At 37.4% G+C, this 26,683-nt stretch overlaps 1 protein-coding gene across 6 annotated transcripts in view; it reads left to right on the forward strand.

Moving 5' to 3' along the window:
- NCKAP5 (NCK associated protein 5) overlaps positions 1–26,683 on the forward strand; it is a 432,579-nt gene that overhangs the window by 377,998 nt on the left and 27,898 nt on the right. For all 6 annotated transcript variants that reach the window (XM_071746512.1, XM_071746517.1, XM_071746511.1 and 3 more), the window contains 3 exons: positions 18,916–19,020; positions 22,090–22,281; positions 22,787–26,643. In XM_071746512.1, the coding sequence (XP_071602613.1) occupies positions 18,916–19,020; positions 22,090–22,281; positions 22,787–26,643 (4,154 nt within the window). The remainder of the gene's footprint in view (positions 1–18,915; positions 19,021–22,089; positions 22,282–22,786; positions 26,644–26,683) is intronic.

Consider the following 26,683-nt stretch of genomic DNA (forward strand, 5'->3'; position numbering starts at 1 on the left):
AATTATACAATATTTTTCTTCTTTTTAAGGTCATGTCAATAAGCGGGAAATGACAGTTCATACCTGTAATATATTAGAATATCCTTTATCTCTAATCTGATATCATTGAAACTCAAAGCACATGCCAGTGAGCTATGAGTACATATTATGTGCAAATGTGGAGAAAGGAGCACACCTGCAGAGTAACTTACTCTTTTAGGTGCTTCTTCACTGTGATAAATGGAATTATATGGGTTCATTATCCCTCTGCAGGGGAGAAGCTTGAATTCTTTAGCATTCTTCTTGATGGTGAACAGTGTAATTTCCTGTGGGAAGACAGCCCATTTATTTAACTTTTGCCATATGTGTTACAAGGACCTAAGTACATCTTCAAAGGCATAGAGTGATTCCCCCCTCCTCCCCCCCAACATTTTATGTGAGGATATAGCTGAGAAACCAATTGACTCCTACTCCTTTGCCATTCTGGAATAATGAGTATCCCTTTTCATTTGGCAAAGTCCATTACTGTGAATTAATCCATTGCTTTGTCATCCTTTTGTGGAAATAGAATGGCTTTACAGATGTTCCAACAAATCTGACCATGAGCTAGCAGAACAGTAAATGAGGTCTAATTAAAACGTGGAAGGTTGCTAACAATAGGCCAAATTCTGGTTCTAGCAATCTAAGTTATTTCTTATTAGAGATCACTTAATTTATTTTGGAGTAGAAATCTGATTCATGTCCAATAAACGTGATTTTAGATCTCTGGTGCTCTGCATCTGTATCTCGAGGTAAAATTATCTCAAGGTAAAAAAATTATCTCAAGGTAAAAAAATATCTCAAGGTAAAATTGACATCTGAGAGTTGCTACAACTCTCATCAGCTTGGGCTGTTGATGAAGGAACAAAGATGTGCTCACCAACTGGTATTCAAAGATGAAGGAATCACTGAGATGAGGGCCAATAGCTAAACTTAATGTAAAACTCTAAAGCACAGTCAGGCTGGTGCCAGGTCACCATCACAGGTATCTGGGGTTTTGTGTTATCCTCAGGTTCTTGTTTGTCTCTTGATTTATGTTGATTTAGGTATTACTCTGTCAGGACTATCTCCTGATTTCTTCTTTCTTGTCCCCTTCTTTTTTTCCTTCATAGACTCCTGTGTAGGACTGGTTTCTCTCTAGGCATTCAGAGTTTCTGACACAACCACTACAGCCTGGACCTTTATTGCTCCCATCTTCCACTTTTGACAGTCCCATCACCTGCTTTTTCTTGAGGGATTCATACTGTTTCACATTGTTCTTCCTGCTCCAGTTTGGCTGGAGCTAATGTGTATAGATTGTTTTCCCTCTTTTTACTTCCTTTGTCTTTATTGGCTGAAGAGAAAGAATTAAGATAACTCTCAAAGTCCAGGTCTCCCAGACAGCAGTGAAATTTACTGTTTTATCCATGCACTTACTGCTTACCTCAGAAAATGAAGAGCTTCTCTTCAAACACTTCATATGTCATTTTTACCAAATTTGAAAGTTCTCAGTAATTTATATATCACCCCTCGTTTTACTCTGAACTTGAATAAATGGTGTCTGGTCAATGATCTTGCAGTCTGAGATGTAAAATCTGAAGAAGGGGGTATTCTTAGGACTGAAATTTAGCAAATATTGTTCTGTGCCTGCAGAGAACTGAAGCACAGCTTGGATTTTGTCTTCTTGAAAATGCACACATCCCAGATTTAGAGCAGTAGCTAAATATCTGTCTACAGAAGAGTAAAAAATATGTGGGTAAGGACATTCCTGTTAAATCATGACCCTAATCAAAGTGAATGGGGTAATTCTGCTAATGGGAGGAGGTGTAATTTCACCCATCCTGTACTGTCTGATGCAATAAAGTTATATTTTATTTACATGCTGATCTCATTCTAGTAATATTCCCAGTTGTTACACTTAAAAACCTTGAAGGATGCTGCAGAGGAGGATCCAAGCTAAAAATAAATAGGGTTTTTTTGTGCATATCAACTTCTATGATTTGACTGTATGTTAGCATCACACTATTCTGCAACTGACTTTAGAAGGACTCTTCTATTAAAGAGTGAGCTTATTTTGAAACCTAAACATTTCTTGACATCTTAGATTTCAACAATAGCATAGATTTCTTTAAAAATACAAGAATTTCACTGTTGCCCTATTCTTTATATATTTGATTTTAAGCAAATAATACAAGATGTGGGTGTCTTCTTAGAAATCAAATCATACAGATTTTTTAAATGAAAAATTGGTACCAGTGTTCAGATTTTGACTGCAGAATAATGGCCTCTATACCCTACTGATTGCACTGTGTTGCTTCTAAAACAGATCAAAAGAAAAACAACAGCAAAACTATGAGTAAGGTTGTCATGTACTTCTTCAGGAATCCTTCACTGTGAAACTAGTATTAAAAGTATTACACTTTTATGCATTTACCAGAAGTGTATATATTCATTAGATCAAAGGGCCTGACTGTATTTTTCTAGATAATCTTTCTAACTGAAGGATGTGTTCTACACAGGCACTATTGGGGTACATAAATAAAGGGGAGCCTGATCACCTATTTTTTTTTATTTTAATTTATTCAGTCTACCTCTCTTCTTAAAATTAAGAAACCTTGGAAGCCTTTCTGTCTCAGCACCATCTGAGGAATAATAATAATTTTAGTTAAAAATTAACACAGAGGAATAGTTTCTGCCCAAGCAGCGTCTATTTTCCTCAGTTAATGCAATTGATAAAAAATTACTAAAATTTCCCTGTCACAGCAAGAGATTTTGGGGAAAACCGGGACCTCCATTTTAGTGGCCACCTTGTGTTTCATCTGGCAGTGGGAGAAACATTTGGGAATCTCAGTCTTTAGATTTAAAATTGGGTAGAGGGAAACCAGTTGGAACTGAAGAGGGAAATTGGTGAAGGTGATATACAGAAGGTTGCTGAAGGGGCAAGATAAATCCAAAGGGTGGATAACAGTAGGAATAAGAAGCCACGGATGAAATGTAGCATTTCTGCTTTGCTAACAGCCATTTATAGTATCTATGAAATATTTTTAAATGTAAATGTCAATATCACTATATTTCTGTCTTTGCCTTCTTTTTTTCTAAATGACATGGTGTTCTCTTCAAAGAAACTTTAGACTAGTAAAATCACCAAATTACAGAATTTTTCTGAGCTATGTTGTCTCACAGACTTAATTCAGGAATAGGCTGCTCAGTCTTGAGGCAGAGATCTTTTTGCAGATATTTTCCTTCTAGTTCACCTTCTTTTTTTACTTCCTGAAGATATAACTGATGAAGATATAACTGAAGATATATCCTGATTCTGGTATTACATATCCTTCTTTTACAACACTGATGGCTTTTATAAAGTTACTGAGAATAGCAGGGGTCAGGATTTGCCTTCTGATAGATATGTCTATGTTGTGTTTCTCTGTTTACATAAATTCACCATATTTGGTAGCTGAGTTCTTCCTATGGATGAAGACTTGCTTTCACTTTTCTCTAGGTTTGCTGTCACAGTTTTCTATAAATCCTTCAATGAAATGCAGTAAAAAGCAGCAAGTACCTCAATTTGTTGCGTTGATTTATTTGATTAAATAAGTAATACGATTTTCATAGCTGGGGAAATATAAAATAATATTTCCAATCGTAAGATTTACAGTATCTTTCATCTTAAATTATATTTTTATTGCCATTTTATTTCCATCAAAAAAATTCTTCTTTATCAACTCTAGAACAAAAAAAAATCAGGGAGGACTCTTGAAGCATCTATTTCCTTCACATGTTTCTCAGCTGGATTAAATCCCTTCCAACCCAAACCCAAACCATTCTGTGATTTGTTACTCATGGACCATCCAGATTGTTTAATTTTATGTCTAACAATTTGTCTAGAATGCTAAGCAGAGTCTTCTCAATTCTCAGAAGGTCAGTTTAAACAGTAACTACTTTGTTATAACTGCTCTTTTAATAAGCTGGCAGCTATGACCTAACATAGGGGATAGAGCATAGCTGGACATACTTAGATGGAAACAGTTGTACAACTTAGCAGGAAGGGGTAAATTGCACCAGTGACATTATTATATATGGGAAGAAAAAGAAGGCAATAAATTGCCCTAACACCTGACAAAAGGAGATGGAATATCTGGCCTCAGAATCTGACCCCAGGTTCAGACATGGTTAGACATGATGATATCTGAATGCAGATCACTAAAAGGCAATCAAGCCTACAATTTAAGTAGTTCAGAAAGTAACTGAGGGTATGAAACTTAAGGATCATCAAACACTTAGAGAGCAGTTTGTCAGCAGTCCAAAGCACATTGAAATAACTGGAATCTTCCATGCTGAGCAGCAGCAGAATTCCCATCAGACAGGAGACAGCTCCTACTCCGGCCTTGTGCCTCTGGGCTCAGCAGAGAGCAGGCAGCCTTCTGACCAAGAGCAGCAAATTGTATTTAAAGTTTTAAAACTCCTGCAGTTGATCTGCTTATTTTCTTACTTCGCATTTGTTCCTTTGTATACATTGATTTGTCTTACCTGCAAACCTTCTGGCAAGTTCCAATCCAGAACAAACTCTGTCCTTCTCTTCTTGGTAAACACATAAATATAAGTCAGGAGTCACAGTGTCTGTAGTGGTATTTACTTACTCAGGAATGAGGACTGGTGGCTTGAAGGAGAAATTAATTTCAGATCTGGTAATTATTTCAGCAGTAATGGAAAATTGCTCAAAAGCTGTGACAGTCTCAAGGGCTGTATCACTGTATCAACAGACAAAAAGGTAATCACATGCATTTAAAGCGTGTTTGAGATATATATGAAGTTTAAGCTAGTACATTAAACTTTATCCAAGAATTCTGTTGCCAGTAGAGCACCTATTAAGGAGTAAGGTGATAGTTTTTACACCATTTGCAATTCTCAAAAGATTTCAGGCCATAGCCTTGCTGGAGTGCTTTCTCCAGATCAAGGCTGCCAAGGGAGTACAATTACTGTCACGAAGATACTATTCCAAGAAAGAGCATCCAGCCTTGTGGCAGTCAGAAATTATAAGAATGCTTCTGTGTGTCAGCAGTCAAAACAGTGTTCTGGTAAGGAACACTCAGAAATTTTTGAGACTTTCAAGAGCAAAGTAAAGGAACATTTCTTCAGGTGAAGATGCTGATGTCATTATTTCCAATGACCTGGTACCTACTTTGTATTTCCATCGTGTCCTCACACCAACAACCTCTGAGAAGGCAGAAATACAAAGCTTTAAATTTCTCCTTAAATCATCAGCCTGCAGTAATACATTATAAACTGTATTTCTTGCTTACCTGTTTGCAGCTCCCAATATAGGTGAAAGCCACATTAGAGAAATAGTGTTCATAAGATCCTGCTGGTTAGATGAGTGGGTGAACCAAGTCAATAATGAGAGAAGGAAAGGAAATAGATGGAGTTCCTTCAGACAGGGCTAATGTCCCTAAATTAAGCCGAATGACTTCTAGTTTTGAATGAAGAGCAGCAGCATAATACCTGAGTTAGGCTGACATCTGATATCCAGCCAGCTCTGGAAGGAGGTTCTGATATAAGCAGATTTCTGGGAGCATCTACAGCAGTGGTTCTCTCCAGGACATCTCCAGTTAGAGGGACTGAGGTTTGTAAGTGTGTAAAGCCCCAGCCAGTGTGGGGACCTCCAAGCAGCTTTGTGAGATCCCTTGAGGGAAATGGCTGAGCTGGTTTTTGTTACCCCTCAAGAATATTAGTTTGTAACGTGGGAGAATCCTGACTTTTTTTTTTTTTCTGACTTCAGAAACTATAAAACTTTCATTCTTAAAGTTAAAAGTTAGCCAGAATGACTAGCTAGCTCTAAATCTAATTTAGGCTGATAAAGGAACACCAGAAAAAATTTTGGTACAGACCATGGCCTGATGTACCAGAGGAGAGGGAGGGTGTTATTGGAAAGTAAAAGCAAGGCACAGGTAAAGATTCAGTGGAGAGTAATATTTATTTAGGGGGAGTTTGTAAACTGACCTGAGAGCTCTGCTCCATCTGCAATGTGTATTTTGGTGATCCTCTATTCTTGTCAGACTGTTGTCCTTTATTTCAGCACCCAAATTCTTGCCAGTTTGCTCTCAAACAAAAAGAAAATATTAACTAAAGCCCACTAGGCATTTCTGATGGGAATTATACTTTGTAGAGAAAGTTACCCCTAACTGCTAGAATTTCCTGTGTCCACGCACCTTAACCAGACTTGAGAGGTTCCAAAGAAAAACACTGAAAAGATTTCTATATCTACACAATCCTGACATTTTGTGATACAAATTGAAATAGATAATTATCAGATGACAAATCTAAAATTTATTATCCTTTAATTTATTAATTATTTATTATCCTAAAATTTATTATTTATTATTATACTAAAATCCATTATCCTAATGATAATAAATTGCCACAGAGACACCAAAGCCAGTAGATCAAACGAGCAGATAATCTTTAGGAAAGCCACAAGTGATGCTGAGGAAGGTAGGAATAATATTGACTAAAGAGAGCAAGGTTTTTTAAGTTTTGAAGAAATATATATGCATTTTTCTTAAGACAGTATTTCAGAGTAACCAAATGTGAAGAAAACTGTGGGGCTGTACTCATGTGATAAACCCTCACAACAAAAATAAGATTTTACTGCTCATTTTTGAGACAAAGCAAAATATGCAAGTTCTACAATATGAAATAGTGCTGTTATATATTTTTTCAATCTTGCCTTGTACTTCAAGCATCTAATAAACATTAAATGATATGGGTTTTTTTTTTAATTTCATGCAGTTATATTTAACCTATGACAAGGCTTAACCTGTTGGATGCTATTTCAGCCTGTTCTATTTGCTGAGTGTATTAGCAGCTTACCCATGTATAGAGGCTGGTTAGAGACAGCCTTTATTCTAGACTGTAAGCTTTGTTAGAACTCTCCAAGTTACTTCTGTATTTATTTTTTGTGTGACCAACAGATCCATTTTGCCTGGTAGGTTTCTGGGTTTTGAAATGTACGTTTTTTTTAGATATAGATATTTGCTGTATTTAAGTCGAGTCATGCATCCAAGTTTTCTTTCTTAATGGAAAAATCTTCCTCAATGGCATTCTGATAGAAAAAGTTAGCATGGGTTTGTTCTAATTTTATCACAGCATGTGACATGATGAGTACAGGCCACGTGTTACATATAAAAGTTTAAGTTCATGTCATCAGGCCAACTTTTAAAGCCTCTTAATCTTGGATTTCCCAATGGAATGCAATAGTAGTCACTGCAAGTGCTGCTTAAATACAAGATGCATAAACAACAGGTGTGCCAGATAATTGTTTTCTCATCATGATGCATATTTCACACTTCATAACTCCCAAATGAAATACCATAAGAATGCATAAACTTAAATGATTCAAAGATTTAGAGGGCTGCTTCTTATTGTGGGAAAGTGGGGACTTATTGAAATTCTAAAGCAGTATATAAATACAACCATCATTATTACAGATGTGTCGTTTTCTTCTTAACGCAGTAATGGAGCTAAGTGTGTAGTTCATTTTTATTTTTGTAAGAATGAAACTTAAATGAAGGATGACTGCGAAAGCATGTTTATATGGAGCAGCAATAGATAAAGGATTCATTTCATCTGTTATTACTCTCAGTACATTTCAAATTTCTTTTATATTTTGCTTTATAATTGTGGTTTTGCTCATATTTTTTAAGTATGACACTTGGCAGACATGAAGCAAGATGGTGTTATGGCTTTTTTACTAAAAAATAGGTGTTTTAATAAGTACTCAGCTTGGTAACATTTAAGCTGTTCAGATTGCATTGGGTCAGTGTAAGTTGCTACTAATTTTAGTTTATACATTCCATCAAATCAATCAAATGAACATTATGTTAAGTGGTTTATAGCACATGAGATCACTTGATAGGTATTTTCTGTTGCCGTCTGTTTAGAAAAAAAATAGTTTTCCTGTGTTATAATTTGTATGTTTTTTATGCTCTTATGGATACTGTGCATAGAAAAAAAAAGGGGTGGGAATGAGAAAAAAATGCTATTCATAATGAATCATAAAACCCCTACTGAACCAACCCCATCTTTTAGTACTGAATTTTGCTAATGCTCTCCTTTGTTTCCTAAATGACCTATCTTCTTTAATGATGGTTTGATGCTGGTAAGATTCAAATCCTCATCCAAAGGCCATGGCACTGCTGTTGACTTAGCTGAGGATGTGAAATTCTGTATTGCAAGATAAAATCAGCACGTAGGTGCTCAGTGAAACTGAAGAGTCCATTAGTGCCTTAACTCTTAAATTACCATCTGGGTATCTCTGTTGATAAGGACAAACTAAAAGGAAAAGTTACCTTTATCATTAAATCTTTAACAATGTGGTATTGACAGACTGGAGTCTTTCTGTATTTTTAGCATTTTTGGATTGCATTCATGCTCATTTCTTCCTCTGGATGTGAGCAAGGTGTGTTTCATTACTCACTGATGTCTGGGCGCAGGGAGGAGCAGTGATTTGTCTGTGTCCTGTGTGCATTGCAAGGGCATCTTCAACATTATGAATTAAACTCCATCTTACTGCATTACAAGTATGGAGACCAAAGTGCCAAAATAATGGCATCTTGAATTAATATCAGGGCTTTAAAAATCTCAAATACATGTCCACTCTTCAGCTCATCTTTCTGGTCTACAGTTTCAGAGGTGAACTGTTAAATTTTGTAGTGCATTGATCCTAAATTTTTCTTTTCAGTCATATTTTAAAAGCAGAAATGTTCCATTTATTTATTTGTTTGTTTGTTTTCTTATTATTTACTCTTAACTGCTATTTTCCTCTAAAGAAGCCTCATACTTTTCCTGTACAGTACTATACACACAGGTCTAGGCACAATTATGGATTATAGATACTCCAAGTGTGAACATGAATCAGAAATGAGCTGTATTTTAGACACTCACTTAAATTTATTCCACTAAATGGTCCTTAGGAGATCTTGGCAGTAATTAGAAATATTGGTGCTCTCAGCTCAGTTACCAGTCTTCACCACTTCGTAGGGGAATAACAAATGGAATTAACCTTTAATTTGGGTCTTTAGCTCTTTCATGCACATGGGACCAACCTTTCAGGTGTTCAGGCATTGTGCTGAACTCTTCTAAAAATCTGGCTACTTATTTGGTGCCAAACTGGGAGCTGGCCCCTTTGAAATTCCTGTATAATACATCTTAGGCTCTGTTTTTATCCACTGTGGAAATACAACCCATTCACAAGGGCACAGATTCCTGAGGCATTACTGAGGTCTGAAGCCAGGACTTGAGGTTCTTATTCAGATCATCAGATCTGCAGAATTATTCTCTGTCCTGCACACAAGCCCCGTGACTTTTATATATCAGATGTATAAATGTTGCAGAACTTGAACTGCTATTTGGAGATCTTCTGCTCAGATTTGAGACTTTCAGGACTTAAACACCACAACATATGAACACTCTGACCCTCTAGAAGATTTATTTCTGAAAAGCAGAAGAAATTCAGGACATATATGGGACAATTCCTGATCTGGCAGAAATTCTTTTAATTTCAGTACAATAAGCCAATAGGTCTTACCAGCTGGGAATCTACCCACTTATTCTTTCTAAACCATATCTCAAGTGAGGAAAAAGGATAGAATAAAGTACCTTGTGTCCAGGTATTTAAGAAAACACTTCAAAAATCTCTCCTTACTTGAAATTATTCTGTCAGAGACAAAAACAATAATGCATTAGAGCTGGGGAGAAAATATGTATGTAAAAGCCCTAAACTAACAATAAAAGTGTTTATTGAAATCCCACTGCTACTCCTTTCAGTCCATCTGACATTTCAGCAATATTACACCAGACAAAAAGAAAGAAAAAAAAAAAAGAAAAAGGTGGAGGGATAGAGAAACCTTACTAAGGCAAGAAAAATATGGCTTGTTCAACATTAACCTTGGCAAATTCCTGCTCTTGTCATTGAAATGAATGAACCTTTCTGGTGTCTAACCTGATGGGCCTTGGGAAATAGCAGTGAAGAAGGACTGCAAAAATGATGCTCATCTCTCCTAAATTATTTTTCTGAGTAAATGAATGATTTCAATGAAATCCAAATAAGGATGTATCTGCTCACTTAAATTACCTGTTCACAGCCAATGAACTTCTTGTGAAACAGTGCTTACTCTCCTCAGTTGCTATGTATTGATCTAAAACATCTTCCCTGAGCCTTCTCTCCCCCTTTTCTCCTGAGGCAAAAGGTTAGACTAAGACAATAGTATTAATTTTCCAGTCATCTGCACGTGCTTTAATAGCCTTTAGAAGGCTTGAAATGGTTTCTGTTTGACCACCACAGGGCTAAAATGCCATTAAGACTTAGATTGTAGCAATACATAAAAATCATAGCCCTGTAGTTCAACCTGGCAATAAAAAAGCTAATTTATTTTATCAGAGATTTAAATGAATGTGATGAACTCTCTCAACAGGAGACTGTAACATCACTGTTACAAAAATTCCATGGCCCTGCATATTTCCAAAGCCAGCTTAAACGCTTCCAACAAACCTTGTGTATGTATTTGTTTTGTGTGGTTTTTGAGTGTTTGCATGGTTTTTTCTGTCATATTTTCATTAGTCTCATTTTTTCTATTATCTGAGCGATAGACTCAGCAGGAAGAATGTGATTAATAGATCCAGGGCAGTCTCCAGTATTAGCCTTTTTTTTTACCACCTAAAGATCTGGAGTTTCCTTGTGGGTAAGAATTATTACTGGTTAGGTAAATTGAGTTCAAAATAGCTTTTAAAATAGCCATTTGCAGTTAGTAAGGACATTTTTGACAATCTGTGAAAGAAATATTTAGAGCTCAGGCAGTTTTCATTTCCAACTACATGCTAGAGGAAAGCTTCAGCTTATCCCATTATAAAGTGATAAAGCAGCATTTGATGGCAGCAGCTTCTGTGATAAAATGATCATGGCAGCACTGAGAAGGAATCTAATAAGGGAATTGATCTGTAGATTCCAATTCTGTAAGAGCCAACATTGATCAACATAAATGTCAATAACAAAATCGTCCTGAGGTCTGCCTAATTCCTTTAGATGGGTTTGGGGCATAGGCAGAAAGTGAATGTGAAAATTAATTTTAAACTGTAGGAATCACAAAAACAAAGAGCAAAATTATGTTGTGCTACCAGCAATTTCAGACTGTCATAGTATTGGTAATTTAGCAGTGTGTTGAAATTAGTGAGTAGCATATAACCAGATAGTGATTGGTAGTGGCTTCTTGTGTAAGTTATACTGAAACATCAGTACTTTTCATGTGTGTTTTCATGTTAAAGCATTTCTTAAATACAGTGAAACAATAAAAAACAGCCCACTTTTTTCCTCCTAAAGCACAGATACCGTGTGCAGGACATGCCATAAAAGATTAATGGGGCAATTCTTCCTTGCCACAGAAGTTCAGTATGAAGTTGTTTCCTAGAGTGATTCTGACCATGCTGAAATGTTAAGGAAAACTGGTTTTGTTTTGAAGCAAGAGAATGTGCAGAGTTCTGCCTTTCAGTCTTTGATGTTCCCATAATTCACAGCACCTACATGATGCGGACACTCATTTAGCAAAGTGGAATAACATATTAATTAGTATTAGAACAGTTGAAGGGTATTTACAAAAAAGCATTTACTGTTTTGTACCAAATTAATGAAAAAACAAAATGCAAAAATATACTAAGAAGTTTTACTGTTGTACAAGACTATTCTGACAAAACTGCTTTTTTTAACTTACTCCAAGGAGTCTTCCATGCTCAAGCTCATTGAAAACATTTATTTCATTAATTATTTACATCCTGACTAGCTGATTACCAGGTCATTGATGTAAACATTGACTTTATTGTAATTACAAACCACAGGGAACTGCATGCATACATTTTCCTAAGATATTAAATTAGCTCATTTTATTATTACTGCAATATTTGCAGACTCCTACTGTTGTGCTGTTAAAATGAGTATTAATACATTGGAGTCTCAGAGCTTGAAAACACTGATAGAGTTATAAAATGAAAACTAGGATCAGCAAGGATTACTTTGCATCTTCAATGTAACTTTATTTAAAGCAATTTATAAAAATTAATAAAACTAAGGAATTTGGAACAGGAGTAATTTTAAGCTTTAATTAATGTTGTCAACTCTCTGAAGAATACATAGAGATTATGTTATTTATGTTTATGCATCAAATGTCTGCTTAATAACTCCCAATTTATACGCAGGGATAGAAGTTTCCAACCTTCTGAGTTACTCTGGAATCTGTTTCACTGGGTTTTGCCATCTCTGGATGGCTCAATAATACGAAGAGCAGCAAGCCTGGAAAATCTGAAGCAGATGCAAGTGAAACCTTTGTTTTGTTTTCTTATACCAGATTTGCCCTGTTAAGAGATTCTTTGATGTCATTTTAGCACCCCAGTCTTGCATACAAATCTCATACCCCTGTACTCTGTCTTGAATGTTGTCAGTTAAATCTCAGTAAACTTGCCTGAAGGATTTGCCAGAAAAACTGACAAGTCACTGTAAATACTGAATTTGAATTTAAATCTAGCATCTTCTGTATCATCAAGTTTCTAGGTGTTTTAGCAAAGTCAGCCTAGTAGGAGGGGAAAACAATAAAACCAAATGGAAAATATTAAATTAGACCTTTCATGAAAGTATTTTTGTTAGTTTCTGCTTGACCTGAAATTTCTGGAAAAGCTTTCTTTTTGTTTTTGGGTTTGTTTTTTTTTTTTTGGTACAAAGAACTGATTTAGCTTACTGAAATATATTTTTCGGCTAATCCTTTAATATTCATTTTATGTCTAACTCTTCCTTCTCTAACCACTGAGCATTAGTGCATGGTTGTGATTGTTTCCTGTATTTTACATAGCTGTAGATTAATAAATAACCATCCCCAACTTCTTGCTCAGACCACTGTTAAATTTATCATGGAGTTCACTTTGCATTAACACCCTTCTCCCATCAAAAAAAAAAATCCAACCAGCTATGGTGGTAAATCTCCTGCAGTGCCATCAAGAATCCTAGCAGCAACATATAGGGCAAACTAATCTTAATTTACCTATGAGACCTTAAGAAAGAAGATAATGGTAAATAGGAAAGAAAACATATATATTCTTCCTAGATACAACAGTGTGTAGACAGCTGAGCTGCTTTGCCTGTTCCAGACTGAGCTGTGTAACATTTTATGTTACACAATTTTTCCAAATATCTGTTTTCTTCATTACTTGCTCTGGTGAACCTAGGCTTTCTTTCTTTGAAAATGCTGGGGTTTTTTTTCCCCTAGAAATACTAGTTGTTTTCATATTTCTTGTTCCCTCAAAGTTTGGTCTCTTCTTAATGCAGATGTGAAAATCTAGAGACATAAACCTGTATGGATGTTTCTATGTAGCTTATAAGATAAGGTCATACTTTACTCCCAGAACTGGCACAAAAAAAAAAAAAAAAAAAAAAAAAAAAAAAAATCACATTATTAACTGTTTACTTCTAGGCAGAAATACAGGAATATGATTTTGCATAGGGGACCTTATTTCATACTGGTGAGAAGTGTATTTGGCAGCTGAACCACCATAATGCATGACTTTATATTAGTCTAAAATATTTATAATAACCCCAGTCAGAAGTAACTTCACACTGTTAGGATAAATGATGAGTGCAAAGCAAACTATTAGAGAATCAGAAGGAAAAAAGCATGGCTATTTCCACTGTGAAATGTCCTTGTAATTACCCTGAAGGATATAGGTATAAAAAGGAATCTGAGATGTCATAAACAATACACAAGGGCTCTATTGGGAAGCTGCCTTTTTCTTTGCTTGCAGTAAGCAGCTGAAAGATGAAGGCAAGTTCCCAACCAAACTGTGAAACTGGAAAGAATAATTTTCTTTCACTACAAAGTTCAACAGTAATGGCCATGCAGTTCTGTTTATAGGAAGTGAATAGCAGAAAGTAGGACATAATTCTGAATTTTCCTTTAAACACAACTTCCAAGAGCTGAAAAAAATTATTTTAATTTTATTTTCATGACATGAATAATACAATAAACCATCAGTCATTGCTGTATGTGCACAGTATACAATTGTGAGTAAATTTCCTATGTTGGTGATTATTAGAATTAAATAAGTGACTTTTTGCATTTTTCACTTTTGCTTTGTACTTGGCTGTTTCCTGTTGACATTCTCTTTAGCAAGCAGAATTACCATATCTCAAAAACATGTTTTACAAAATCTGATTTTTTGATTAAGGGAAAATCTATTCCTACTTTTAGATATTTTATTGGGTTTTTTCCTTATACTTTACCTTTCTACTTTATTTCAGAGTATTTATTGTATGAGAAGTTCATACTTTGAATAGTGTGTGTTCTTAATCTAGGAAACTTTTGATGGCACAGGTGAAGGGTGTTCTCTCATCTCCAGATGAACATCCCCTCTGCAATATGTCTATTGACTAAAAAAGTCAAGACTTAGTTTCACAACACATTATATTTCTGAATAGCTAATCCTACATAAATTGCATACCTAATCAGATTTTTTTCTTTTGTCAGTCTGCTACCTCCTATGGTGTAATGGAAATGTAGTTTAGAATAGTATTTCTGTAAGATCTTTGAAACTGAAGCTCATCCTAGGTGTGATTAACTCATAGCAGCTGCTTCTGATGGATGTAACAGTTGGACAAACAAGAAGAGTAAAACAGGTCAGGTGATGGGAAAAAAAAGCCAGCTAGAAAGAGCTCTTGGCTTTCCTGGGCCTCTATAAAGAGATCACCATATCAGAGTTCTTATGTTGCACATTTTTTTGCACATTTTTGCTGGAGTTACTAAGAGTTTACTCCTCTTGTATGTCGGGGTAGAATCAAACTTGTGGTGTTGCTGCCTGAGGGCTCCAGGGGAAGGTTCTCTGTGCCAGAGAATCACTAAAAATGGTTGGGAAGACTGCAGAAATGGTATTCCCTGCCAGGCCCATTACAGAGGTGGGGTCGTGTAGGGGAACAGACCAGAAAATGCTTGCTTAGGTTTGTGCCACCCCAGACAGCAGCAGAGAGGGGAGGAGACCCCATGCACGAAATAAATTTTCAGAGCTCTGGCAGAGGACACCAGGATGAAAATGTCTCCTTAGGACCTAGGAAGAGAATTTCTTTCTTGTGAATGATGGACTCTGGCTCATGTGAGGAAAGCAAAGCCGATTGATTTAATAGCAATTAAATCATCCAATATTGTAGGGTTTGGCATAATTCATGGAAAATTGTTCCAGCAATGCAGCAGGGCATTAGAGGTTTCAAAAAGTAGATGAGAATTGATAGATACTCTGCACATAGATAGAGACACAATAGTTGGGGGAGTCTCTCTCTAATGCTGCTTCGTGCCAGCAGATAGTAAAAGCTTTCTTTTATCTTGCTAAGAAAGCCTTAATAAGGATGCTGCTGGGGGGAGGAGGAAGCAGCCTCCTATTTGATGGATTGGTTCTCTGCCTGCCAGGTAATTGTGTTTCCTATTGCACTTGATATAATAGGTTTCCACCTAAATTATCAATTACTTTGTTTTTATTTTTATGTGGGTTACAGAAGTTAATCTTGACACTGAGCCACAGAGGGCACAGCTTTTTCTGCTCCAGTCTCACAGGTGAAGGAGGAGCTTTTCTGCTACTGGGCACAGGCACCACAAGAGACCCTTTCTGCTCAAGTTTAGCTTCTGTGTCTCTCAGCACTCTCTGTAGACTCTACCCTTGTAGAGTCAGGCATTTCCTCTGTTCAGAGGGGCCCAGATGTTCCCCACCATTTATAAATGCTGCCCCATTTCCCCTGATCATTATATAGGGCACAAACAAATGGGGCAGGTTTTATATCTAAGTCTTCTTTTAAACTGATGGGATCTTTTCTGTGGGAGTCATTCTGTGCTGTGGTCCACTTTTTGTTGCTTTGCATTGTGACACCATCAGCAGTGATTTTAATGTTGGACAGTTTTCAAGGCAGCAATAACTCCTTGTTACGTGTTATGTGGCTGTCATCTGAAAATAACCATAAAGGACACAGGGCATTTTGCATATCTGAGAGGAAATCAGGATCAAGATACAGAATCACAGAATTACCTTGGTTGGAAAAGACCTTCAAGGCCAGCAAGTCCAACCATAACCTAACACTGACAATATCTAGTTAATGCAATCTGTTACTTGTTTTTTAAATGCATCATTAATGAGTTTTTTTAACAAATAAAAGTTTTCCCCATCTTTTAATTAGAAAATGGAGAAGGGAAAAGAAAAAAATAAATGAAAGAAGGACAATTTTCTTATCATATTTCTTTTGTAATTGGATGACTTGCTTCAGTGCTGTGTGACTGTATTTAATTAATGATCTCAAACTCTGTTATGCTATTTGTTAATGCTAGTCATTGTGCTGGCTCATTTGCATATGTGTGGGGGGCATTGTGATGATCTTTTGTTTGATACAAAAAGATAATCACATTATGCACCTTGTGAACACACTTTCCTTCTTTGTTGATCATTTTAGTCTGCTGATTCACCTTTGTTATTGTAGCTGGCAAATACAATTCAGACACAGCACGACTGATGTGCACCACAGCCCTTCTGGTCTCTGACCCAGTGTGGAGGTACCCCCATACCTCTGTGCCATTTACATCCTGCTCTGCTGGGCTACATCATATCTCTGCCCAAAAATTGTATTTCTTTTCTACCTGTTCCAGTTGGGCTGATCTTATGTCTAATATGGAAAAAAACAGCAGCACGCTAAATTCCATTGGATGATGCTTTAGAGGTATATTTAGTTTTCCCTCATTGAGATTCTTATATGATCCCATTTAAGCTATGAAATATTTAAAATGTCTTCCTGGAAAAATGGGAAGGCATCTTTAAAACTGTAAAACTCCTTTAGCACCTTTTTTCCTGGGAAAATAAATGTTCGGGTATAAAGGTTCATCCATCTTGGATGTCCCCAGTCATCATCCCTAAGGCACATATCTGGTTATAGTAACTTCCACTAAAACACCTCTGGAAGCAAAACTCAGATGAATGGTTTCACTGAAGAAAGTAATTAATTCCTCCACAAAGAGCAAGTGCAACCACTTGTTCATATCATCAGTGACTCCTGGTTCTGAAAACAGTGGAATTCTCTGGTGGGTCAGTGATGCAGTTGAAATTATTGTCAGGAATAACACACACTAAAGCACTGAATCTGTGAGTTTGGAAAGGCATTTTACATGGAGCTGAAGTCTTGAACAAACACCTGACAGTAACTCTACTAAGAGTTATTTTGAAAGGTGCATGTTGAAGAACAGTGTGTTGAAAAGCACATAGCCTGGATGTAGTTAATATTTATAGTTAAAAATATATTGGATTCTAAGGGCTTGTAGCATTTTAATCTACCAAGAATATATTGAATGAAATATGTTTATACAGCATATTATCATTGAGAATATTTTCCATAATCTGTCTGCAATAGATTGTACCTCCTGAAGAGACCTGGAGGAACATGTAATTCTTGAGAAATTGCTCCCAAATTTATAGTTAGTAGAGAGTTTTTATCAAATTGCTAGATTGTCTAGAATAGAAGCCTGAAGCACAGCATACAGATAACAGAGGCTGTAGGAAAGGTGCCTGCTTTGTTTTCTGGCAGATCAATTTCTGCAGTGGGTACCAGAAGAGTGGGCTGGGGAGCAGCTGGCCATGAGATACTGTGTGACTGATGTTTCAGGGCCATGCAGAGAACTGTCTTGCCATTACTACTACAGTGTAGAAGGGCTTTTGTGGCTGCAAATCCTTTTTGCCTTTTTGTGTAGGCTTTTTGGATGGAAAGAGTGATAGACCAGTCATGCAGCCTCAACAAGACTCCACAGTTTGCATCCTTCACAGGGTTGTTTCCAGTGGCAAAGAACCATGGCAGGGTTGGCACCATTTGCTCCTCCAAGCTGGGTACGTTGGTGCTGTGGAGAGGACAGATGTGGTCTCCCAGGTTGCAAGCCTAGAGAACTTTTGTCCTTTTTTGGGGGGTTGTTTGGGGTTTATTTTATTTTTTTTTCATTTATTTCAGTGGACTGTGAGTCAGATCCATCCAGTCTGTTGCATGATGTGTTGGCCCAATGACTGACAAGACTGCAGATATTCCTTCCTTTGAAGTTGTTGGCCAAAGTAGTCACATAAATCATGGATTTTATTGAAACTGCAGTTAAAACAAATTGGTCCTAATGCACACTGAAAGCTTTAGTAATTAGTATACAGGTGAACGCAAAGGAAAAGGCACAGGCTTAGCCATCCTTCCAAGCAAAACTGAAAAAAAGGAACTGTGTCTATAATCGAACTGCATGTGAATATTAATGCACAAAATCCTCTGAGTCCCTGGTTCCCTGATGCAATTATTTTCTATTCACATTAATTGTTCCTAACAGATGACATTAATGACTTTGAGTTAAAATGTGTGCGAAGAAGGCCTTCAGCAGATCAATGCCATTTAAAAATAGGGTCACTTTTGTAATCATTCACTCAAGGTGTAACAGCTCGTAAATAAAACAACATTAACATGTTGATTGATTTAGAAATGTTAATTTTGTAGTTCATTTTTATGCTTTTTCCTTGAAACCTGTCAAACCCTATGGATAACAGTGGGATTCATGTTCATATGTCATTGTTGCACGTGAAGTAATGATAAGTTGCAAAACAGTGACTAGAAGAAAAAGCAGAGTTTGTTTTGGATGAAGAATGATCTGTTCTGCAGACAGGAAGTCTTGGACAAAGTAAGCAAAAAGAGCAGTATTTCAAATGAGAACAAATCTTCTTTTACCTCAGGGTCTTCATTTCCCTTGAAATTTAGCAGCAGAGTTTGGAATTTTAAAAATGCTGACCTGATTTATATTTGAGAAATGCTTATTCTTTGCTCATTCCCTTTTGCTTCCCCCTCCTCAGAAACTCCATTCACGCATCTTGGACCTCTCATCTGGGGATTTGCTTTCAGAAGTGGAAAGAAACAGAAGCCTGATGCAGTCTCGAGCTGCTGATGCTCCCATTCATGTGAGTTTTTGTGCTGTCCTTGTAGCCCTCATTTGGAACCCTCCTTTTACCTCTGATGTTGGGATGAACCATAAAGCTGATCTCTGAATGGAAACACTGTTGAGGCAGTCAGCAATACTTCTTCTTCCTTCTGTTCTCTGGAATTCAATATTGCGTCCTCAGTTGATATAGTAAGCAGATAGTGTCACTCTGTGCAAAAAAGAGTAAATCTTTGCAATGTCCCCAGTATGCCTTTTATGTATTGATTACAACTCAGAAACTCTGAGAAATGGTCAAGGAGCTTTTTATTAAACCCCATACACCGTATTATTCATCCTACTTTTATGATATATTATGTATGAACTTTTAAAAATTCATGGGCTCTGCTCTTTTTTTTTCTTTTTTTTCAGATGGGGTTAGCTTTGTGCTTATTTGGCAAAACATTAGCCAGTGTGGCTTTCATGTTTCATTGTCAAAGAGAAAAGTAGCTTGAAAACAAAAGTCACATAAAGAGAGAGGGAAGTAAAGAGGACAAGAACAGAACATTAAACCTGTGTGTGCCTGTGATCTTGAAGTACAGTAGTGTCAACAAAAATGTGGTCTCCTTTGTAATACATACTTTAATGAAAAGGCATTGTTTCAAAGAGTCACAAAAATGCTAACAACCCTTTGAGTATTATGTAATTAAGCCTTCAGGTTAGGTTCTCCTAATATGGAGTTTTGTGTCTTCAGCAGCCTGATTCTTTCAGTTTTCTGTGATTTCTAGCAAAAAAAATATGTACTTAAATTGTAAGACAACACTTAGGCCTTTTTACTCTCATTTTGTTAAAGGTAATGACTTAAGAGTCCTTATTACAAAAAATGAAAATTTCACCATGTTACTTAATAGAGCCATATGAAAGTTAAATGTATTTAATCAGTGCATTGTGAGCATACTATTCAAAGTACTTTCTTAGATAACTTAGACAATAAAGGCAAATTGCAAGAGAAAATTCTGTTCTCTCTTTAATGATCTGAATGCAATCTGGAAATTGGGTAGATATCCTACTTCCCTAGTGGCATGATGGTTTTTGTGCTTTTTCTCACCTCTTAAACAATAAAGGTGATTACACTAATATACTCTTTGCTTTGCTTAGAGATCTGCATTATTCCCATGGCTACGGCTGTAGGACCAAGAAGGCAAGGGGTGGCAAGGCTCTCAGGCTAGCTGAAGGTGACAGGAGGGGAAGGCAATACTTGTCAGCATGCTGTGATCTCCTCTTTTCTCCTACAGGAGATTCTTATAAGAAAGGATTTTACAGGCATCCTTCACTTAAACACCATGATGACTGAGACATAGCCTAAAAAAAAGGGCAGAGATTTGACATGATGTGTTTTCCCAATGCCACAGCTGAAAGGCATTGAAATAGCCAGAACAAGCAGATGCTGTCACTGGCCTCTATACAGCCAACCTTACAGGGAATGACACCGTCATAGCTGAGGGAGCTGATGAGAGAGGGTCTCCCACGGGAACTGCAGTGTAAGAAATAAAGAGTAATTTGTCTCAACAAAGCGAGAAATTCTGTTTCAGAGCCAAAAACACAGCAAAAACACAGGCCTGCCTCTGGTGCTGAAAGATGTATTCTTCCCAGAGCCAGTGGATTTAAAAGCTATTTCTCCTGCATCCATTTGACTTCCTAGGAGAACATGTACCAATAACTCCCAGAGGTGAAATGTGCTCTTGCTACCTCTAAATGATTTTCCCATTCATAAGTTTTGCCTTTGACAGAGAATAATGATTTCCCCTGTAGTTACGTTTGTCAAAACCAGAACATTATTATGTCACTTGAGCCATGAACAGCTGTACTGATGAACTCCTCAGCAGTAAAAATCCTGCTTTCTCCCATTTAACTGGAAAAAAGTTCAACCTTAGTAGTAATAAATGGGAGGACATGAAGGAAGAAATCAGCAGAAGGCCAACAAACATGTTAGTGTGTATGAAAAGTGTCGGAGCGTTTTTCCAGAGATTTGCATGATGAAGCTTTGTCTGCTGCATGCAACGTTTTGCTAATTTGTTTTGAGAATTAAATGTCTTCAGATTCCTCGTGTCTTCCTGAATATGAAGGCCAAGTTTTCATCTAAGCAAAATTAATTTGTGGTATGTCTACCTGCAAAAACAAATAAACCCCCTTTGAGCTTTCTTTAATGAAATCCGAAGCAAAGTCCTATGAAGCAGTCATGTCACTCTGTCTGCTGTGCCTGCTAATTAAAAAGATGTCTGATTCTGTAAGGAAACTGGAGAATAGCATAACCAAATGGTGCAGGCACTTAACATTAAAGAAGCCCTAACACTGTTAGGCACAAGAGTATTAGTTTGAAAACAAATTAAAGGCATCCTAGATGCTCCTGCAGAGGTTTAATATTTTACCTAAAGTGCTATCTGCTCTTCATTACTCTCTTCCTCAAAGCTGGCACTTAGTCACAGTCAGCTGAAATTGCATTTGGAGAGAGGAGATAACTGCACAAGTACTAAAGGCAGCCATAAAGTGTCAATAAATTGCATAAGCAAGAGGCTTCAGCTGTCTGTGAGCGACACGAAGATGGATTGTCCTACGTCAGAGAGTTTCTTAGACAAAGCTTTGAACTAGATAGGAAACCAAAATTAGACTGTAATGGAGAGATTCCATCCTCAGTGGACATTCTGGTTGGGATACTAAATTAATTTACCTTGTCCAGAGTGTACAGCCTCATCTGTTACGTTGTAGGGCTATAATGCAGTTGTCAAGATGTACTTGTGTTCTTATAACTTTGTTTCCTGTCTCTTACTGGAGCACACTGCTTATGTTGAAAGGGTAATTCAAATAGACTCAGAATAATCTTTAGCAAAAGAAGAGCAGAATACTAGTTTCAGAATAAAGAAGAAAGCATGGAGGCTTGTGTATTTCCCCCCCAACAGATGAAATTTGCAGCTCTAGTTCTCTGTATTAAATTCACCAGATGTTAATAGCGTAACAGGAAGGTGTAAGTAGTTTACTTGCTTCTGCTTTGTCCTTCTTAATCAAGGGGAAGTTAAATGATCTTGCTCCACTTCTGTTTCTTCTCATATTTTAGGAATGCCAGCAGAATGTGAAATCCAGCATACCTGTCTTGAAATACCAGAGTCAATTAAACATGACAGGTGCTGGCCGCCTGTATCCCCGGAGCAGCTGCAGCAGCAGTGAACTCTCCCTCTCAAGTGCTTGCAGTGAATATTCCAGTGGTTCCTCTCACACATGGAATGATGGAAAGACATGCAGCAAAAGGGTAAATCAAATTAATTGACTTCATTTATTAGCTTAAATTAATCTGAAACAAGATTAATTGAAAAACTGCCTATTTCAGGATTTTGTTTTCACTTTTTTCCTTCTTCTGATTTTAAAACTGGCATTACTAAACTCACTACAGGTTCTCTTCCCAACGTCTGCCTCTCTCCCCTTATTTAGTTATTTATTTTACTGTTCCTTGATCACTCCAATTTGTTTGGTTTCCTCATTTATTCTGACACTTACTCTGCCTTTTGTAATTCAGATTGTTTTTCTATATCTTAGTCCTTCCATTCATATCATTCATATTGTTCTTCCTAAAGCTTTTTAATGCACTGCACCTTTTACACCACTATGGAGTCCTTTATTAAAAAATAACATAGCTATTAAAAGCAATAGATGACATGTAAAGCCCAGTGTGACTCCTAAATCTCTTTATTAAAATGGTAACACTTTACATTAACAGCACTTGTGAGTAATATGTGAGTTTTATTTTGTTTTAACAGTCATCCATGAGCTGGGATAAAAGAATAAGCATTGGTTCTTCACTCCCAAGCAACCTCTCAAGTCCTGCAGATGATCTACCTCCAACTCGTATCAAGGAAAACCATATCTTAGAAGCGCTGAAGAAATTACAGAAGCAAAAAATATTACTTGAATCACCTTCAGTAATATCAAAATGGGGTTACAAAGACTGTATGAACTCTAATGAAGGAATATATTCCCCTGGAGTTAAATGTGGCAGCCATAACGAGCAGACTCATTGCAAGCCGATGGAAACTGGAAGTGTTTGCATTGAACATAACAAAACTTTCTCTTATGATTCAGATTCACATGATGATGCTGATGATGACTCTTCCTCCTCACTGCTGCTGCTGCAGGAAATACCAAGCAAAGACAGCAGGACCTATTGTAACAAATTAACTCACAGCATTTCTGACAGTCTCTTTGACTGGGATCCTAATAGGAAACACTTGCCAGAAAGAAATTCGTATTTTAATTCAAAGGAGAGACCTGAAAAATTGACTAGTTTTGTCAGTGGATTTCAGGCAGAAGTAAAATCATGCACCAGGGCAAAGCTGCCAGAGTTACCGTTCAATCAAAGCCATGCTAATATAGGCTGGAAGGACTTTAATTTTCAGCTTTCAGATACTGATGACAATGAAGTCTTGGATGAATTGCATATAGAAAGCAGTGATGAGAAAAGTCCTTCAGATTTATTAGCAACCCCATTTACTGAGAAGTACACAAAGACCTCTGACATGCTCAAAGTCACAGAGAATTCTCACTTTGTATCTACCGACAAAGAGGAAAAACAGGTATCTGCTCACTCAGACATTAGGCCAAAGATATGTAATTTCGTTAAACAACAAAAGATTATAAAAAAGACCTCTTCTGAAGAGTGCATCACCGTAATATTTGATGCTGAGGATGGAGAGCCTATTGAATTCAGCTCACATCAAACTGGAGTTGTCACTGTAACAAGAAATGAAATTTCAATCAACCAACCAGAAACAAGGTCCAGTGCAGAATATGCTGAGCTTAAACCTCAGGGAAGAACTGATTTGCAGACAGGAACCAGTGCTAGAAACTGCCCTGCTATCGAAAGACCTGAAGATGAAACCGAGAAACAGACTCTTGGAGATAACACAGGGAATAAAAATACAGCTGTCCCCATGACCAGCAGTGAATCTTCACACTGTGGAAATGTGACACTGCAAAATACTCCACAACAAAAACTGGTGAAGCCAGTGTATGATGGATCATACAAGGCCAGCTCAACCTCCACAGTGCATGCAGGAATCCGTCAAAGGCCAAATTTGACTAAAATACCCAGCAGAGGTAAATTTTCTCCACAAAAGAATGCAATGATGGAGAGCGAGGAGACACCTGTAGCTCACCCAGTGGGCACTGCAACCCTTGAAAAATCACCTGCTCTCCCACCTGTAAAACTCTCACGATTCAAAAAGGCGCAAAGTCCGCCTCGTAATTTTGACTCAAAAGTTGAGTTCCAGGTTCCAAAGCCCCCTGCCCACCTTTTGCCTGGCTTGAAACATCCAGGCAGAGGTGAGGGGTCAAAGCATCCAAAGAGTCAGAATCCAGCATCACCACTGTTGCCTCAGCACCTTACAGAGCCCAGTGACTATGGAGAACCTCCAACCAGAGACTCCCATTGTGATTTAGCAACCGTAGAAGCCCGATCACTATCCCCACCCCTTCCTCCAGGCAGGTCAACATCACTCTTGGTTCGCCCTAATTATGCTCATTCACCACCTGTACCAGTAAAGTTAGGAGGAGCTGGTCCCAGTGAAACAGCAAAAAATATACTGAAATCCTCACCACTAAAAGGAACTGTGAACTCTGGCTTTCATAATCAATCTGGTAATGAAATGCAAGGAAAAACTGTATCTTCTGGGGCCAAAATTGAATTATCTTACCTTCAAGAAAATGCAGAAGCAATTATGCAAAGTAAATGCAAATCTCAGCAACCCCATAGTGCATGCCAAGTACTTTCCAAAGTTTCCACAAAGCAAGTCTGCACAAAAAGCACTCATCAGCTGGGTTTCCCCAGGAATCGTGAGTTTTCCAAGACAGATTTTCAAAAAGCCAGGTCCTTTTCCATAGGTTGTCCATCACTGGAAACAACTTCTTCACAACATGTGTATTCCAATAAAAAAGATATTTCCAGTGGCAGTGGAGTGGATCAGCCACAAAAGATGTCAAACATTCTCCCCACAACTCCTCAATGTCATACAACAAGCACAAGTGAGCCTTTACTATCTCAGGTAAACAATTCTACATTTTCAGCACTGTTTCATAGTAGTGACACTGCACATGCTACCCAACACTCTAGTGAGAAAGGAATGAAAACTCGTCTCCCTGTAGGGCTGAAATTATTTGTCAAATCTCCCCAGCTTCTCCGGAAGAGTTCTACTGTACCAGGGAAGCAGGAAAAAGACAGTATAAATGCAGCTTCCAAAAGTAATGTGAGCTCAAACAAGTACCAGCAAAACGAATCTGTAAGTGTAACCACTAGAGATGCAATGGATACTGAATTAAAAGACTCTGCATCTGATACTGAAGTAAAAAATAATTTTACTGTGGGACTTAGTATGGAAACAGCATCACCTCCTTCACATGAGAACTGCAGCATGGTGGTAGGCAGAGCAGATGGATTAGAAAACAAATCAGTTAAGAGATCAGTTTCTTCTAGCAACAAGTCACACTTGAAGCCAGCTCTGGGCATGAATGGAGCAAAAGCTCGTAGTCAGAGTTTTAGCATTCACACAGGGGAAAAGGCAGCTGCCTCTGGAACAGAAGGTCTTGGAAAAGTAAGGACTCAGATTATTACAAACACTTCTGATAGAGGAAATTCTCTAACAAGGCAGAACTCAGCCGTGGAAGGACTTCAAATCAAGGCTGTTCCTGGGTCAGTGGTGGTGCCAGAGACTTTGTCATATACTCCCAAAAGCACAGAAAATTCCTATTCTAGACAAAGTTCTCTTGGAAACATGAGTAGTTGCAATAGCCAGCATGGAAGCCCAAGCAAACTGCCCTTCAGATCATCTCCAAAAGTAGACTTGTTTCACAGCACTTCGAAATGTGATGGAAACAAACTGTTTTCTCAGAAAGATGCACGCAGTCTGTCTGTCCAGAGTGAGAAAAGTACTGAAAGCTTTAAACATGAAGCTAGAAGTAAAAAAAGTGTTCTGCCAGCAGAGTTGGAGTTAGAAGCATCAGCTACTGTATCTTCCAAACAAACTTCATCATTTCAGAGCTTGGATCAAATAAAGTGTCCTCATAAAGTGGAAGCAGCAAAGTCACCAAGACAACAAATGTCTTTAAAGTTAGCAGAAGCCTCTGAGAAGGTTTTTGATGTTTTGAGTTCACCAGCTCTACAACCTACAATAGAGGAGAAAGTCATGTTATGCATCCAAGAAAATGTGCAAAAGGGTCAGGGACAAAGCAAATCTCTAACTGTGGAGACTAAACAAAAGAGTGGACCCTCTATAGCCAGTTGGTTTGGCTTTAGAAAGAGTAAGCTCCCAGCACTGAGTAGCAGGAAAGCTGAGGTTCCTAAATCAAAGGTAGAAAAAAAAGATGCGAAAGTTTCAGGATTTGGAATTAAGCAGGCAAAATTAGAAAGAAGAAAAGAAAAAAAGAAAACCGAACAACACTGTGACATAGAAAATGAAATTAACAGAATAACAGACAGCAGTGACATTTTAGCTGATGTCATGGAGAGCAAAATTATGAAACCTTCACAAGATCTGCCTGGTGAGACTGAGTGTGAACAAGTCAAAGGTTCTACCACAGCTACATATTCACCGAGGGACAGTTTTATGAGAGAGCTTTTAAACAGGTAAAATACTGGAACAGAATTTGGGATTTGTTGTTATATA

This window comes from Heliangelus exortis, chromosome 6 (genome assembly GCF_036169615.1).
Source record: "Heliangelus exortis chromosome 6, bHelExo1.hap1, whole genome shotgun sequence".
In the NCBI taxonomy this organism is placed as follows: domain Eukaryota; kingdom Metazoa; phylum Chordata; class Aves; order Apodiformes; family Trochilidae; genus Heliangelus; species Heliangelus exortis.